Genomic DNA, 15,520 nt, shown 5'->3' on the forward strand with positions numbered 1-15,520 from the left:
AGGAGCAGGTTTGCATTTGCACAGGTCTACCTGAGCGTGCAGGAAGTGCGATGACTCACTATTAACCAGTTCTCCCCTGGGGAGAGATGTTTTTCTGTGGGAGCTGGATGCAAAAGGGCTGCAATTTCAAGCTGCAAAGCGAGCTGTTGTGCAAGACTTATATGCTCCTTGCATGTGTTAACTGCTGTTCCAGCAGTTAAATTTGCTTTATTTGGACTCTAGGTCACACCGAACAAGTGTTGTGCATTTTTAAGTATAGCTCGAGTAATTCTTTCCTCTTATTTGCCCTCCTTTAAGAAGCAATAGTGGATACTTCTGTAATAAAGAAATTTAAAGAGTGCAGAGATACCTGTAGCTGTTTAGAAGCATATCCTGGTCTGTATATACTCCACAAATGCAAATACCTACACTTACATATGCAAATCAAGCATGACAACATAAGTACAAAAATACCTGCACCCTCTTGCGGCTGTAGACTATACACTACTATTGACCATCTCAGTTGTTTGTGTGTATCTGTTTCGTTTTAAAATACGATTTGGCAGAAAATCAGAGAGCTGGAATACATTGTTTCAGCTATCAGTATCTTACTTTAATCATTACTGTACTTGTTTGCCTCTGAGACGGCTTGGGACAGTGCCATTAAACATAGAAAGCAAGCCTTAGCATACAGATCCAGGAACAGTCTAAATGTGTGGGTATATGTGGCTGAGGTATAAAATATAGGTATAAAATAGTGATAGTTTCCTTCAACTTCTATCCGAAATTTCCAGCTCTAGTTCTAAGCCTGTTTGTTTTAGCTTGTTCATTTAAATGTATTTTACCGGTTTAAGCCGATTTTGTTTTTCAGTTTTATTTCAATGGGATAGCAAAACATTTTGGTTTGCTAAAGTAAAAATATTTGATAATGCAGAGAAATAACAAAGCATTAAACATGCATAATATTAGGCATGGCATGTCTGTGTGCATAAGTGTTTTGTTTTCACTTAATGGCATGCTCTGCTCTTGCCCAGCTAGACACCCTTAATGTAGCACATTTTATCTTCTCTCTTTACAGAAATAGAAACTAAAATATACAGTCAAATTACTTGATCAAAACTAACTGGTATCATGCGAGCAGGTGTATGTTCAGCTTCACGCATACACCATGCAATCCATGTGCTAAGAGTGAGCGCATGTAGGATGCAGTGGACAGTGACCACAACTCAGCTGACAGTAACTCAAACATGTTTCTGAAACCTAAATTATGTTTTAGGCTGCTATCACTGAACTCGGAAGCATGTATGTGAGCATGTGAGGAACAACAAGGCGGGAGGGTGGGGGCAGGGGAGGAAATGGTTATCGTTTAGCAAGCACCAAGATAGTGGGAATAATCTAATTTTAGCGTTTTCCTAAATGGAAAACATAATTATTGACTATATAAATCTCTAAACACATGCATGTCTCTAGGGGAAACAAATGGATTTAGTATTTATAAACATAAGTGTCCTTCTGTCTCCATACAGCATAAATAAACCATTTAACCAGAAAAAGTCACCATCTGCGGGGAACCGTACAGCACAGGGAAATATCACAGTACAGGAAAACACTGAAGTAAAAAAAACATTGCAGACAAAAAAAACCCTGTCTGGCATGGTTTGAGGAAGGAAGCTTTCTCCAAGAGAAACCTGGCTGCGGGAGCAGAGGAGGACCGGGCTCTCAGTCTGACAGCGCTTGCCCCATGGACCAGCCGTGTTCGTCTCAAGAAACTGCTCCTCCGAACTTCTGCACTGCTGCGTCTGACAGGCCAGAGGTGCCCCTGGGGGCACGAGGCCAGCGAAGCGTGGCGGGGGCACACAGAGGGGCCAGCAGGACATATACTGTCTTGCAGGAATCCTGGAAACCCCAGAAGCTCTGATGGAGATTGAGGCTCTTGCATATTGCTGTCTAAATTCCCATTATCCTCAACGGAGATTTACTGGGTGCAACCAGTGCTTCAGCTCAGCCTAAAGCAGACAGGTTGCGAGCGCTCAGCTGAGCTGCTCTCTCTGCTTGGCCACTGTGGTAGAGTCACTACAGTCATCTCCACTGACTGTAAAGACATAAATCGCACGGGTAGAGACCAGCAGCAGCATAACAGATGGGAAGGATGCAGAGAGGTCTTGCATAGGGTTACATTAAAGGTAACACACTCACAGGAGGCTGGAAGGTCTAATACAGAACTATACTAACGCAGACCTAAATGTAGTGTGGCTGCTGGTTGGTTTTTCATCATTTCTTACATACTCTTACATATTCCAGTGCAGGAATTAGAAACATCTCAAAGGGTATGTCAGATTCTCCCCCAACCCCATTTGCTTCTTCAACTATAAATTAAAGGTTAAGCATGACAGAAGGGGTCAGTAGGAGATGGGAGCCAAAGAGACCTGGAGGCCCACTCCTGCTGCAGCGGGAGATGAGACCTGGCTTCTTTCCTGCTCCAAACCCAGCAAGAGCTGAACGCTGGAAACTGCCCCGTTAACGTGTGCTGCTCCTGGCCTCGCTGGAGCATTCAGGCCTGTCTCTATGCCCTCTGCTGCACATCACCAAGGGAGGGTGGCTGCCCACTCCTCCCTTAGTCAGCGCATGCCTTCCAAATAACACAAATCAGCAATATATGGAAGTGTGACTCATTAATTTCTCCTTTAACTGCTACGAATGCTTTAAAACCCCATAGCTGACCCAGGCACACATGGTGCCAGCCCTTCTATTCGTGCCTATTTGAAAGGCACCATCTTCCTTCCTGAAAATACTCCATCTCGGTCCTTGCTAAACTGGATTTTCCAGGGGCAAATAGAAATTTATTCGTTCTTATCCAAAGTAGCAGTATAAAGAGGTGATAACAGGTTGTAGGTATCCTGCCATATCATAAATGCTGCAACAAACTCCAGTAGCATTACCATACCCAAAGAGGGCCTATCCCCATTAGGTGGGTAATGCAGCAGGCCCAGAAGGTCACCGTGTTCAGCCTACTTCAGGCCTTCAAACTTACCATAGCCTGATTGCCAAGGTCTGTGCCAGCACCTTCAGTGCTCTGCAGAGCTTGCAAAGATGTTTCCTCGCCACGTTTACTGCATGGTTCCGTTATCTCATCAGCATCCTGCATGGAGAGAGGCAGCAGCAGAAACATTTGCATCAGAGTTGCCTTGCTGTGCTAAAGCAGCCTCAAAGGGTAGCAGCCACACAACCCATAGCGGTGCTGGGCCAAGAACATGCTCAGAGGGAAGCTCTCTTCTCCCTGCAGCATGGATATACAGAAACAAACAGCTGCAGCTATGACAACACTACTGAGACACCATGAAGAACAGAGCAGGATGCCGCCAAAATTGTAGCTCATCAGGTGTTTTAGATGCTGATCTTCTGACGTGCAAAGACTATTTCTTCCATCAAAAACGCACCTTTACGGCCTTTCCAGGAGTTACTGACTGAAATGCTGCTAACAAAAGGCACATTTCTTTGGGGTTTCTGTCAGGCTAGAAGAAATGTATACATGGCTACAGGAAAGGACACTCATAAAGGCAAAATTGAGCATAACACGGAGGATCTGAACAAGGCCATCAGGTCCTGCATTTCTAAAGTACTTTTACTGTGAGGACTTCAGCAACACAGAGGACCTGTGCAGATCCTTTGCACAAAGAAGAGTTCCTGCCGTGTGGAGATAAACCCCAGGACATTACCTGAGCAAGGCCATCTGACAGGGTGCCAGAAGACCAGGACGTTGCACTGTCTTCCCTATGCCTTTCGTCATCTCTTCCCGAAGGCCAGCAGCTCCCGTCTGTCTCTGTGGCTGTACTCCCCTTTGAAAGCAGTAACGGCTCAGCATTAGCTTGTGGACAGGAAACTCAGATGGACCTTTGGGTAATGTCAGTTACTGCAAACCTTTAGTCACACTTTGCTCTATTTCTACCTGGCTTATCTTTTTTTATTTCGTTTCCTAGATCCTGCTGCTTCCCTCGCTCTGTAGCGCCACTGTAAGATGAATGACAGCTGGACAACACTGAGAGTTTTCTCTAGAGACCTCAGAATATCCTAAGTTTTTTTATACTATTCCAAGAAAATCAATCTTTCTCCTGCCCCATCCTCTAAAAAGAGAAGTAAAGAAAAGCAAATCCTCACAACCCTCTACGTTAACTAAATTGCAGCAGTAACAAAGGTGCGGAATCAGAAACCTTGAAACTGAAGTGCTTGGATTAGAGATAAGGAAATGAACTTTACCCAACCCATTCGGATGTTTTCGCACCACCTGGCCTCAGAGTTTCATCCTTGCCTAGCCTAAAGCAACCACCTCCAACACTACAGCGACTCATTGTCACATTCCCTTTTGATTTTGATCTTGCTGCAAAGATGTAACAAAAATGCTAATTAAGCCCCACACGAGGACCTCAGAGATACAGAGATTCTTCAGAACTTGGCTGAAGCCACAGTCACTCCCAGGAGATTGAGATGACAGTAGCTGCTCACTGCCAGCTAAGGCAGTCTGTGAACTGCTGTGCAAGGGCGTAGTTAGGCTACAACCTCAACAGCATTTCTGCACGTTCTTGACTACGCCTGAATGTTGGACAAATACATCTGGATTAGTCCCTGGGGGAAATTATGGAGAGCATTTCATGGATTTTTTTTTGGTTGATTTTTTTCCAAAAGCCGTCAATTTTACAAACTTAATCCCAGTTTTGCTCCTCTGCAGTCTGTCTGAGCACTCAGACTCCCCAGATTCAAAGCAGCCTGTTAAGCGCTATTTCCTAGTTTCTCCCACTCTCCCAGGAACCTCTTCTATCCTCATTTCATTCCCAATAATCTAATCATGCCCTTTTTGTCTTAAACTCAATAGTACAAGGTATTTAGGTTATTTCTTTTAATTTTTAGCACTTCAGGGAGCGTCTAATTCTGTCTGCAAAATACCTACACATAACTATTGGCATTTAGGCCCATACTCTGCAACTAACAGTTCCATAGAGAAGGTGTTGTTATAAGCAATCCCATCAAAAGCAGGATCACACATCAGAAAATGAGGTGCTGTATAACATCAACAGGCTCTAACTCAACTGCAATATCTCACTATTGTTCTTAGAGTGACAACCGGTGTTTTTAAAGTGTTCTATGTTTCCACATGTTTTTCATAATTCGTGCTATAACAGACTTTAATATCATATAGATATATATATCAGTGTCTCCTGAACTCACCGTACTGTGGAAAGAACCATCTTCTGACTCTTCATCTACACAAGGTAGAACAGACATCATTCCTCTTTTTCTCAACTACAAAAAGCACACAAAGAGACAGCCCCGTTATTCATGACAACAGTAAAAGCCTCCTCTCTTCTTCCTGAAAACTAAAAGAAAGTTACCACTTGGGGTCCAAATCTGGAGAAGCACAGAACATCTTCCGCTCCAAATTAAAGTAATTGAAAGCTGCAGGGACTAAGCACCTCTGAAAACTGGGACTTGTGGCTGTGCTATAATGTTCTAACATCACAGACAAGTTTGGGACAAATTTCTCTTTGCTCCATGGAAACCGTTTACTGAAAATCTCAGAACAATCGATTGTCAATGAAATTGCAGTACTAGCATTTCACTGTTGATGGCATGATGTAAACTTCTTGTTGTATCTGCCCATGCTAAAAAATAACCCAAGATACACCTCTCTCCTGCCCTCTCCCAGCTATGCGTCATATGTGTCCTCCTTTTGGGATTGTTCAAAAGCACAGCATGCAGGGTTAAGGCAGCTGTAGCAGAGGGGAGGAGAAGTTCATTGGACATTGGTTCACAGCTGCAGGGTTGCTCCTCTCTCACATGCCACTCCTCCTGGAGGAAAAAGAGGTATTTGCCTTCCCTCTTCGGCTCCTGGGTAAGCAATCACAATATGGTGCTCCACTTACCTGCTGCTCAGGAATGTTGGTCCCAATTAAGTCACTTTCTGCTAATGCAGAGGCTATGGGTTCATCTTCTGATTCAGCCACTTCTTGCTGTAAGCGCTGGTGAAGCTCAGACATTGAAGTCTTCATCCCGGTAAGGATACCTTCCTTTTTTTGGCACAGCTTGATGATTTCTTTTTTTGCAGCTTCCATTTCTCCCTAAGGAGCAATGACATCTGTAAGCGTGCATTTTTCTTACTTAACCAGGTGATAAGGTAACAAATGACACCAGTGATGCATCTTACTGGGGCTATTGGCCCTTCTTCCTTTTTGTGGGCACTGGGACAGTTCCCCATTGCCACTACCCAAGATGTCCAAACACACACAGAGCAGCAGCAACAGATTCAGCTCAGGAGAACACTTGCCACCTGTAATGCAGACATGGATAGCCTGGAAGGAAACGTGAAAGGCTGGATAACTTGTTCTGACTAGGTCCCATGTGGCCATGGGAGTCTGAGTCCCTCTTGGACAGAGGGAATGCAGCTGGGTTGCATTGCTCAGTGAGTCAGAGCAGGTGATGCTACTTTCAACTACAGTCTCTGCAAGCCGCACACAAAACACTTGGGAAAGCTCAGAGGAGAGCAAACACAGGTGGTGGGTAGTCAGGGCTGTGTCGTCTTTGCTTTGTGTGAAAGAAAGAAATGCAAACTGTTTGGGAGGGTTTTAGTGACATAACTAAGGACGAGAACCACCCAGTCTTTGAACGTGATGTTGGGAGGAATGATCTCTCCAAGGAAGTATAAAGAAAACAGGTAATGTTGTACGGGGATTAAACAGCAAGCCTGAGTAACTGCACGAGAAAAGGAGGAAATAAATCTGTTTTGCCCTCCTCCCTGGACGTGACTATCGCTCTAGCCTGCACTTGTTCTGCTAGGGCCTTTCTTTACCACCGTGTCTCTAGGTCAGCAGAGAAACGACAAGGGATAACACAGTAAGGGAGGGCAGGGAATAAGATGCCCCTGAGGCTCTGCTTACTATTTTATTGAAAGTGCCAAAGCTCCTTGATGCACTGCCATTTGCTCAGAAGACTAAGAAATGGCTAAATATCCCATCACACACTGGTCTCAGTCCATCAGAGCAACCTTTGATGCCACGCTTGAAATAATAATGACATCATTGATTCCAGAGGCTGCTCTATTACAGTGTGAATAAAGCGATGTAAGTAACAATCTGTGACAGATGAAAGCAGTAAGATTCTCAGGTTTTGTCTCCAAAACTGTTTCTTCTGTTAATTTTGCTGGGAAGGTACCCCAGTAGATTTTTGGAAGAGAACGGGAGCTCACCTCAGATACAGATGTTTTTGCCTTTATCCATTGCAAAACACAAGGTGAAATCTTCCAAACGTAGAGGCAAGAAAAAGTTATGGGAAAGAAGAAATGGCATTCCATGATAATTTGCAATATTTTTTAAAAGCTCCACTAAGACTAGAATTTTTACTTGTTTCATTGCAGGATGAGACTTTACACCATAAACTCACCAGCTACTGCTCTGCAAATTTAACTAGCTAAAAAATCCTCACCAGAAACCTAACGAGGGCCACAGAGAAACTGAGTTCACTCCTCCTGATATCACTTCCTCGTGTAAAGCCCCTCAATACGATGAGCACTTCCATTACTAATTATATTAACGAAATGCTACAATTGTGAAAAAGATTTTCTTCTAAAATAAGAGCTATTAAACTGTAAGTCCTACGTTCAAAGGCAAAAACAAGAAGCAGGAAATGAGTCATGCTTAGTACTAGCATCAGTTCTCCAGCATCCAACCACCTGAAAGCAGAGCCACTATACACTTAGGAGCCTACCGAGTGATTATAGTTATTAAGTAAGGACAGTGCATGTGTATTAACTTTACGGTGATTGACTGCAAAGAGCTGAGCATTTTGGAGGCATTTTATAAACAGCTATTATACGTAATTACTCATTTCCTGACTTCTGCAGTGCTGTCCTTAAAACATACCTTGCTTATTTCAGCATTAAATAATCAATTCATCCTTTACGTAAAGCAAACAACTGCAGGGAGAAAAGCAACACATTTTTACCAGTTGAAGAAAACATAGCGTGGCAGATAGGGGCAAGAAAAGAAGATTAAAGAATCTAACAGCTAACCAGAATCACCAAAAATACCATTACATGGTTAGTGACCAGAAATGGACAGCGCTCTCTTTATGCACTACCCCAAGCTGTTACTGCCAGCAGCACGGGCTGCATCCACACTAGCAGGATGCTGAGCACAGCCAGGCTATCTATGCTACATGCTGTCTTACCAAAACAGCTCGAAATATAGATCTTCCTTGGAAGTTGATATCCAAACTTCCTTGGAAGTTGATGTGCACAAGTGACACATCAAAACTGGTAAGGAGTGGATTGTTAAAGATATACCCACCTTGCAAATAATATTAATTATGATATCTCTTGGTACATAACAACTTACATATGTGTAGTCACACACATGGCATTCACTTGTCTGCTTTTCTGCATGGGGAAACAACTGTTGTGGAAAGGAGAAGCACATTGCTATTTTCTCAGTGCTACGCATTATCGTGATTTGTGTCAGCCAGGACAAGTAACAGATGTCAGAGAGGAAAAAAAATGAAACCCACCTCAGGACAAGAAGTATTTTGAGCCAGTGGCTGATTCTCATGTGACACTTCAACCAAGTGGTTCTTTAAGAATTGTTTCAACTTTTCAATTTCTTGCTCGCATTCTTCTGTTTTCTTTATAGCTTCCTGTGAAAGAATAATTCTCATAAATCATTTTGAATTAATTAGGGCAGAAACAAACTAGTCAGCAACGCAACAAACTTGCGCAGAAGAGTACTCAAGCCGTTCTTGCATCTGTAGCTATATATAAAAAAATTGTGCGTTCATTCAAATAACTTGCCTGAATCCCATCCTCCTCAGGTTCACTGTTTGCTGAGTAAAGACAAACAAACTGTGCTCTGCCCATACGCAGCCGCGCAGTGGGCATTCTGCCCAGGAGCACGTCTTTGCTCACTGCTGCGAACTCTGCTGATAGCTGTGCTTGCCTATAAAATGTAAGGTGGGGCGTATTTAATCACATTCAACTAGAATTTAGAACAGGTTAAAAACAAATAGAAATTTCAGGGTTCTTTCTTCTTCTCAGTTTCAGATGGAGCTAGAAAACACACTTGGGTTTTTTTTTTGTTTGTTTTTTGTTTTAATTGGTGCTCAGGTCTTTGTTGCCAGCTACTTTCGCACCTACCAAACATGACCTGTGCTGCACACAAGGCAGAAACTGCAGCTCAGCAGATAAACCAGCTGCAGTGTCTGACTATTTGAATACTTCCTATAAAATGATAAGTATTTCCACTTTGTGTGAGCTTCCTCCTCCAGTAGGAAAGCATATGACATATTATAAGCAGGCAAATACACTTCCACTAATCCGACGGTGACAATAACGTTTCAGCAGCCCCCACGCTTCACCGCTCAGGCAGAAACCAGCAGTCTCCCCCCACTCACTGCTAACGTTTGTCAGCAGCAGCCTGCCACGATGCCTCAGGTAACTAAGAAATTGTTTCATCCACAAATTAGACTATTTTGGGAAAACACTGACTTCACAGAACGGCTGGTGGCTCTGCGTTTTCCAGCCCATGGGCTGCGAATCCTAGAATATCTGTGGTCTGTTCCTCAGGTTTCTGCAACAGGGAACAAAGGAAACGCAGCCTGTCGTCGACGGGCTTCGACCTGCTCCGCTCGGGGTAGCTCCTGAGCAGCCTGAGAGGCCGGCCGGCGACTGCAAAGCGCACAACAGGCTCCACCTTTCAAGGCAAAGACTCTCTCCTGCTATGAACAATGCTCGTGCTGTTGGCTCAGCCGCTAACTCACCGTCGCGCTCCCGCCCCCTAAACGCAAGCTGGAGTCAGGTTCTACGTGATTTCTCTTACGTACAGGTCTAAAAAAAAAAAAAGAGAAAACTGTCCTGCTGCTTAAAAAAGCCAAACCGGAGAGGAAGACGTTTAATTGGGAACTATAATTTAATGTTACAGCTAAAGAATCAGAGGAGGAGGAAAAAATAAAAATAAGTTTTTCCTGTTCGGTTGTAATGGGAAACCCAAAAGCCCTCTAAAAGAGAATATTCCCCAACTATCCCCTTACCTGTACATATACTCCTATATTAACAGGACAGGTAACAGGTAAAATGTGTAGTTTCTCAAATTTCCTTGACTAACATACGATGCCCTCTGTAGATGGACTCAAATTTGTTCTCTCGGAGCAGGCCAATATGTGAATATAGCCGCGTAGCTATATATTCTCAGGAGCCCTGGGCTGCGTGCATCCTTTCCCTGCCTTCCAGCTGAGGGAGGGGGGAAAACTAACCCTTTCCTAATAGAATGCAAATTATGCCACAGGTATGGGACGGACTCTCTGCCTAGACACAAAGCCTCTCTCTGAGTTATTTCATGTGTAATTTCTATTCTTTAGGTCCACAGTCTGGTAAGAAGACCTAACCATGGAAAAAGACCCACCTGGCCATAGGGTAAGAGCAGGTAGGCGCTGCCTTTGTTGCAAAAAAAGCTGACTACAACACGAGCACAGTAAATCGTCAAATATGCAAACAGTGCCACTCTCTTGCACAGAAAACTGGTAGGAGCAGCTGTGGCTTCCAGCTCTTCTTCCTGATAACATTATTTAGGTAGTGATAGGGGTGGTACTTGACAGACCATAGTAAAAAACAAAGGGCAACATTCAACGCAAATATAAAGTCACCTAAAATCTTGCCCCGAGGCATTTACAGTTGATTGTACCTAATATGGTTTTTGCTTCTGTTACAGGTGGTTCTTTTAGCTATATTTGATTATATAAAAGTAACTATTTCCATATCCTATTGCATCGCAGTCGGTAAAACGCGTGCAAGCACATCCAAACAGCAAAATTTCAAAACTAATACCTAGCAAAAAAGAAATGTATGTATCTGTAAGGGTGGTTGCCTCCAGTTTGGTTTTCTCTCTCTCAGAATACTTACTACGTTTCTAATGCAATGCTAATAATGCCATCCTTTAAGAGCTTTATCCTCTGTAATGTCTTAGCTGGGGATGGATTTGCATTGTAGTACTGTTGCTTTCAACCCACTCAACAGGACTGGAAAGTCTTTCTTGCACAGTTTGATGTCCGAGCTGCCAAGAAATGCAATTTTTCCAATCTGTTTTCTCACAAAGAAATCTCACTGAGCTACAGATTGTTGGATGCCTACAGGATAAAGGCAAATGCTGAACAAAAAAGGCTACAGCTGTTCCAAAAAGGAAAAAAAAAAAATCTAAACCTAGACCTAATGCTCCACATGAACCAGTTAGAAGTCTCACGATAATACTTTGTACTTGCAAAGCACCCTGTTTCTGAAGATTTAGAAGTGCTTTGTAAATTCTTGAATATTTAGCCTGGTAACTCCTTGTCTGAAACAGGTGTGTTTTACCATCTCCATTTTTCAGACTTAAGAGACCGTATGGACTAAAAAAAGATCATATGGATCTTACAGACTATGTATAGTCATTGCTTCTTTTCAAGCGCAAGCAAGCATTAGTCACGTGCACGTTTGAATTTTGTTCATGCTGCTCTCAAATACACAAAATGAAAATCAAAGATGGAGATTCATGTTTTAGCTGCCGTGTGTTGTCTGCCTGGCCTCCAAAACGCGTAGTTAGAACTTACATGTTCCAATGAACTCCACTTTACTAACATAGTTTTGGAAAACACCACCAGAGAAAAATACCATGGCATTTTTGCTAGGTGTTGCTATCCCCCTGCCAAGAAAGGGATGGATGGGTCATGTGAGCGTTCCCATACCTCTGCTGACGTGAGGATATGCACAACTGAACTCCAGGCTGCCTCTAAGTATATCCTCACTGGGCAATGGAGCGTGATGCAGATATGTCTGAATTAAACCCTGCCTCGGCCCCCCCAGCTGGTTACAAGCACATGGCTCAGCACAGCGCGGCAGAGATGTTAGTTCACGTTTGGAGCCAGCACAGCTGCTTCGGCCTGATACCGTGCTGGAATAAAGGCATCCTGGCCCTTTGGCAGGGCCCTCAGCACATCACACTCATCCTATTATATCACTTCAGAAGCAGGTCTGGCCACCGGCGTCTCAGAGACCCCTGCGACACGCTCGCTTGCGCTGACATCCTTCACGGGGCCTTCCAAAGGCAGGGGCTGGGCTGCCTTAAAACAATGAATTAAGCAAGCGATAGCCAAAGGAAATGGTCGCTTTCCTGGCTCAATGGATTGGAGAGGTGATTTTTAGGAACAGGCTTTGGGCTGGCTGCGTTTCAACAGTGCTATTAGTTGTCATCAATGTCTACGTAGGGGCTGTCAACAAAGGAGTTCAAGGTAAGCTTAAGGACCTGAATGTTGCTGACGTGAGCACCTGCAAATGACACTGGATTTCTTCAATCATCAGTTGTGGGAACCTAGATCATAAGACACTTGCACCTAGATTTCTTCTAGAATACTATAAAACACCACAAGGTGCCAAAAGGAACTGGCTTTTGGAATGGAAGCTGGTGTCTGTTGTGTTTCAATGAAAAAACGAAATGAATTTCAAGATTATCTAGCATGCTGTGTTCTAGTATCAGATTACACGGAAAAAATAGAAGAAAACAAAACCAAAACCACGATGTAGAAGATATAGTAGGTATACTATATTCCTGTAAAAAAATATTGTAATCATCTTGATATCTAGACAAATTAAAGATGACAGTTAAAAAACATTTTTTTTTAAATCAATGAATGCAAATCAATTACCTCCAGTAGCTCATTCTGTTCCTTGGTAATTTTTTCTAATTCTTTCAATTCTCTCAAAAGTTGTCTTGCCCTTTGGAAAACTGGAAAAGGTTGTATTTTCACCCCCGGCAGTTGAAGTGCTTCTTCGTAGGACTGTAAATGAGCAATGGTCTTCTGCATGGGACCTACATGGTCAAGTATAACCTATCGGGATATAGGATAGATGACGAATACGATACTGAGTTGGAAAAAAAAAAACACTAAAAATACATAGCACTGTCATGACATGAAAAAGTTCTCTTCGGCGAGTTTCCCATTTAAGATGGAAGAGTATTTTAATCTTGGAATAAATTTATTAGAAAATCCATTGAGGATGTCTAACCAAGAAGACGACGTAATTTATATTTACAGTTCTTCTTTTTCTGCACATAAATACATAAAGTTTGCACAGTGATAAAAGAAGGTCACATCCAGAGTGCTACTGTTTTACCAGGTGTGTCATTTCCAAGTCCTGTATCTTTGGTAGGAAAGACAGCTTCAAAAATTGCCCAACTCCTCTGATGTCACTCTAGCCAACTCAGGCTTTTGCTTTGTGCTGCAAGCCAGCCACGAAATCTTCTGTATTAAAAATAACCCTTTCTGAAGGTCCTATAGACAGTCCTAACAGCACAGGAGAGAATATGGTGGGTGAACTGGGATGGAACACAGGAGAAACCTCATAAGCTGGCTTTCCTGACAAAGACTGCATTTCACATCGCTACACCCCAAGTGGATGCACAGTTTAAAATCATCTGTATCAGTTTTGGGTGAGTAGAAATGTGCATTATTTCATACCACAATACACATTTTGTGGAAGACTCAGTGATTCACTTAGCAAAGACAGAATGGCAACACCAGATCACAACTTCTTGGTTCTTCCACAGAAATAAGAAATCTTATTCAGACCAAATTTAACTGGGAACTTCAAAAAAAAAAAAAAAGTCCATTTCATTATTAACCTTTTTGCTAGATTCCCTTTCAGGAAGACTTTACTTAAATGGCTGTAGCTGGAATAGACATGCTTATTCTCTTGTTCAGAAGCAGCCTGCATCAGGATTTTTTGTTATTTGCGTACTACCCAGGGTTCAATTCAAAATAAGGCAATGGACGAATATTATTTTCCAGAAGACATATTTCTTCTTTAGTTTTTCCATAAAATATAGCCATTACAAAATTGCTCATCAGATAACAAAGCTATGAAAACTATGATGACATTTTTAGCTCTCCCCTGAAACTGATTCCACGCCTTTTGCATTTCAGTCCATTTGACAATGTGGACTGCAGATGGTATAAAGGAAAGATACCATAAAGCTCTGCTTTATTGTACTCAAGCAGAGAAGGGAAAACCATCTGGGCAAGATATCTTTGCAGTGAAGTCTCTGCATGTGTGAAGTGGCTTTGTGGTTAGTCACTGCAGCCTACGTTTCCAGAACATCTGCTAAGTTTTGCCTCCGTTTTTGGAAACATAGTGCCTGATTTTCAGAATTTGAGATTACCTACTGGTTGATGCTTAGTGGAGGGGTGTGCAGCAAATGTCTCTGAAAATCAGGCCATGAACTTTCCAAAAAATGGAGACGCTTCAGTATGGCAGGGATGTTTGAAAATGTGAGCTTATGCGCTATACTTGCATTCAGGGAAGAAGGCCGTTGCGGAGAGAGAATCACCATATGTCCGTCTCAAGTTGTCTATGGGTATGTCCTCAATAGTGTTTTAGTTCACACCAAGACTGTGCCTCTGAAAGGAATCTCCCAAAAGTCTCCACTTCTCACCTTAGGATTTGCGTGTGTACCAGTTATACACTAAAAACTCATTCATGGTAGTTTGCAGTCACAAAACAGCCTTATGCTTGTGAAAGCTGGTAATTTATACTATACATATACATACATACATATATATATATGTAATTAATACTGCATAAGAGGAAAAAGGCTTATACAGGAGTTTTCACGGACCTGTCCATGTTTAAGATGGTCTTTAGGAGAAAATTCTAACAGATCTTCTGATGACAAGATTGTCTTCATTTTGGCAATATCCTTCTCAAACACTTTTACATCAGATTCAATGGCATCCAATTCCTAGATTTTGAGAGCAAAGAGAATATTTATGGATAGTATAGTTCAGAATCTCTCTCCAAAAACAAATCAGTTTGCATTTCAGAACATGCTTTACCCAGAGAGAGAAAAATGCCTTTGACTGAAACTGAAAAAAAAAACCTAAAAACAAGCACTGCATATGCAGCACATGTTAACAGGTGCTGCTGATCCAGCAGCTAGTCACTATAAATTACCCATTGTCATTAACTTCTAGAGGAATTAAGTATCTGTGTTCACCCGGTTTGCTTCAAATTCAGAAAATAGAACTGATATACCTTTGAAAAGTCACATCATAAATTACCAGTAGTGATACGACACTATTCCAATAGTGCTATTTACCAGCACAGTAAAACTGGCCTAATTACATTGTTTCAGCTTACTATATGGAAAGTCTTATTTCAGAAGAAGAAAGGGTCCACATACAGTACTGTTGCTTGTGAACTCCCATGAAGACAGGGTCCCCTTGTAGAGCAGGTTCCTTGGGGCCTTGTCTCGTTGAGGTTTGGGTATCTCCCAGGATGGGAAGTTCACACCCTTTCTCTGGGGCTCTGATCCAGGATTTAACCACTCCCATTGCAAAAATTTTCTTCCTACTATCTAGTTGGAATTTTCCTTGTTACAATTTGTACCTGTTACTGCTCATCCTCTCTCTGCACACCTCTAATAGGAGTCTGGCTCTGTCCATACTCTCCCTGTAGGTAGTAGTAGACACTAATAAAATA

The 15,520-nt window shown here is 42.4% G+C and overlaps 1 protein-coding gene across 1 annotated transcript in view; it reads right to left on the minus strand.

Annotated features, from left to right (window-relative positions):
* SYNE2 (spectrin repeat containing nuclear envelope protein 2) overlaps positions 1–15,520 on the minus strand; it is a 180,897-nt gene that overhangs the window by 76,848 nt on the left and 88,529 nt on the right. The window contains exons 62-68 of the mRNA XM_068947334.1: positions 14,658–14,780; positions 12,688–12,870; positions 8,530–8,655; positions 5,895–6,089; positions 5,200–5,274; positions 3,696–3,815; positions 3,011–3,118 (exon numbers count right to left, since the gene is read on the minus strand). Coding sequence (XP_068803435.1) covers positions 3,011–3,118; positions 3,696–3,815; positions 5,200–5,274; positions 5,895–6,089; positions 8,530–8,655; positions 12,688–12,870; positions 14,658–14,780 — 930 coding nt within the window. The remainder of the gene's footprint in view (positions 1–3,010; positions 3,119–3,695; positions 3,816–5,199; positions 5,275–5,894; positions 6,090–8,529; positions 8,656–12,687; positions 12,871–14,657; positions 14,781–15,520) is intronic.

The sequence above is a fragment of the Struthio camelus genome, chromosome 5 (genome assembly GCF_040807025.1).
Source record: "Struthio camelus isolate bStrCam1 chromosome 5, bStrCam1.hap1, whole genome shotgun sequence".
Lineage (NCBI taxonomy): Eukaryota > Metazoa > Chordata > Aves > Struthioniformes > Struthionidae > Struthio > Struthio camelus.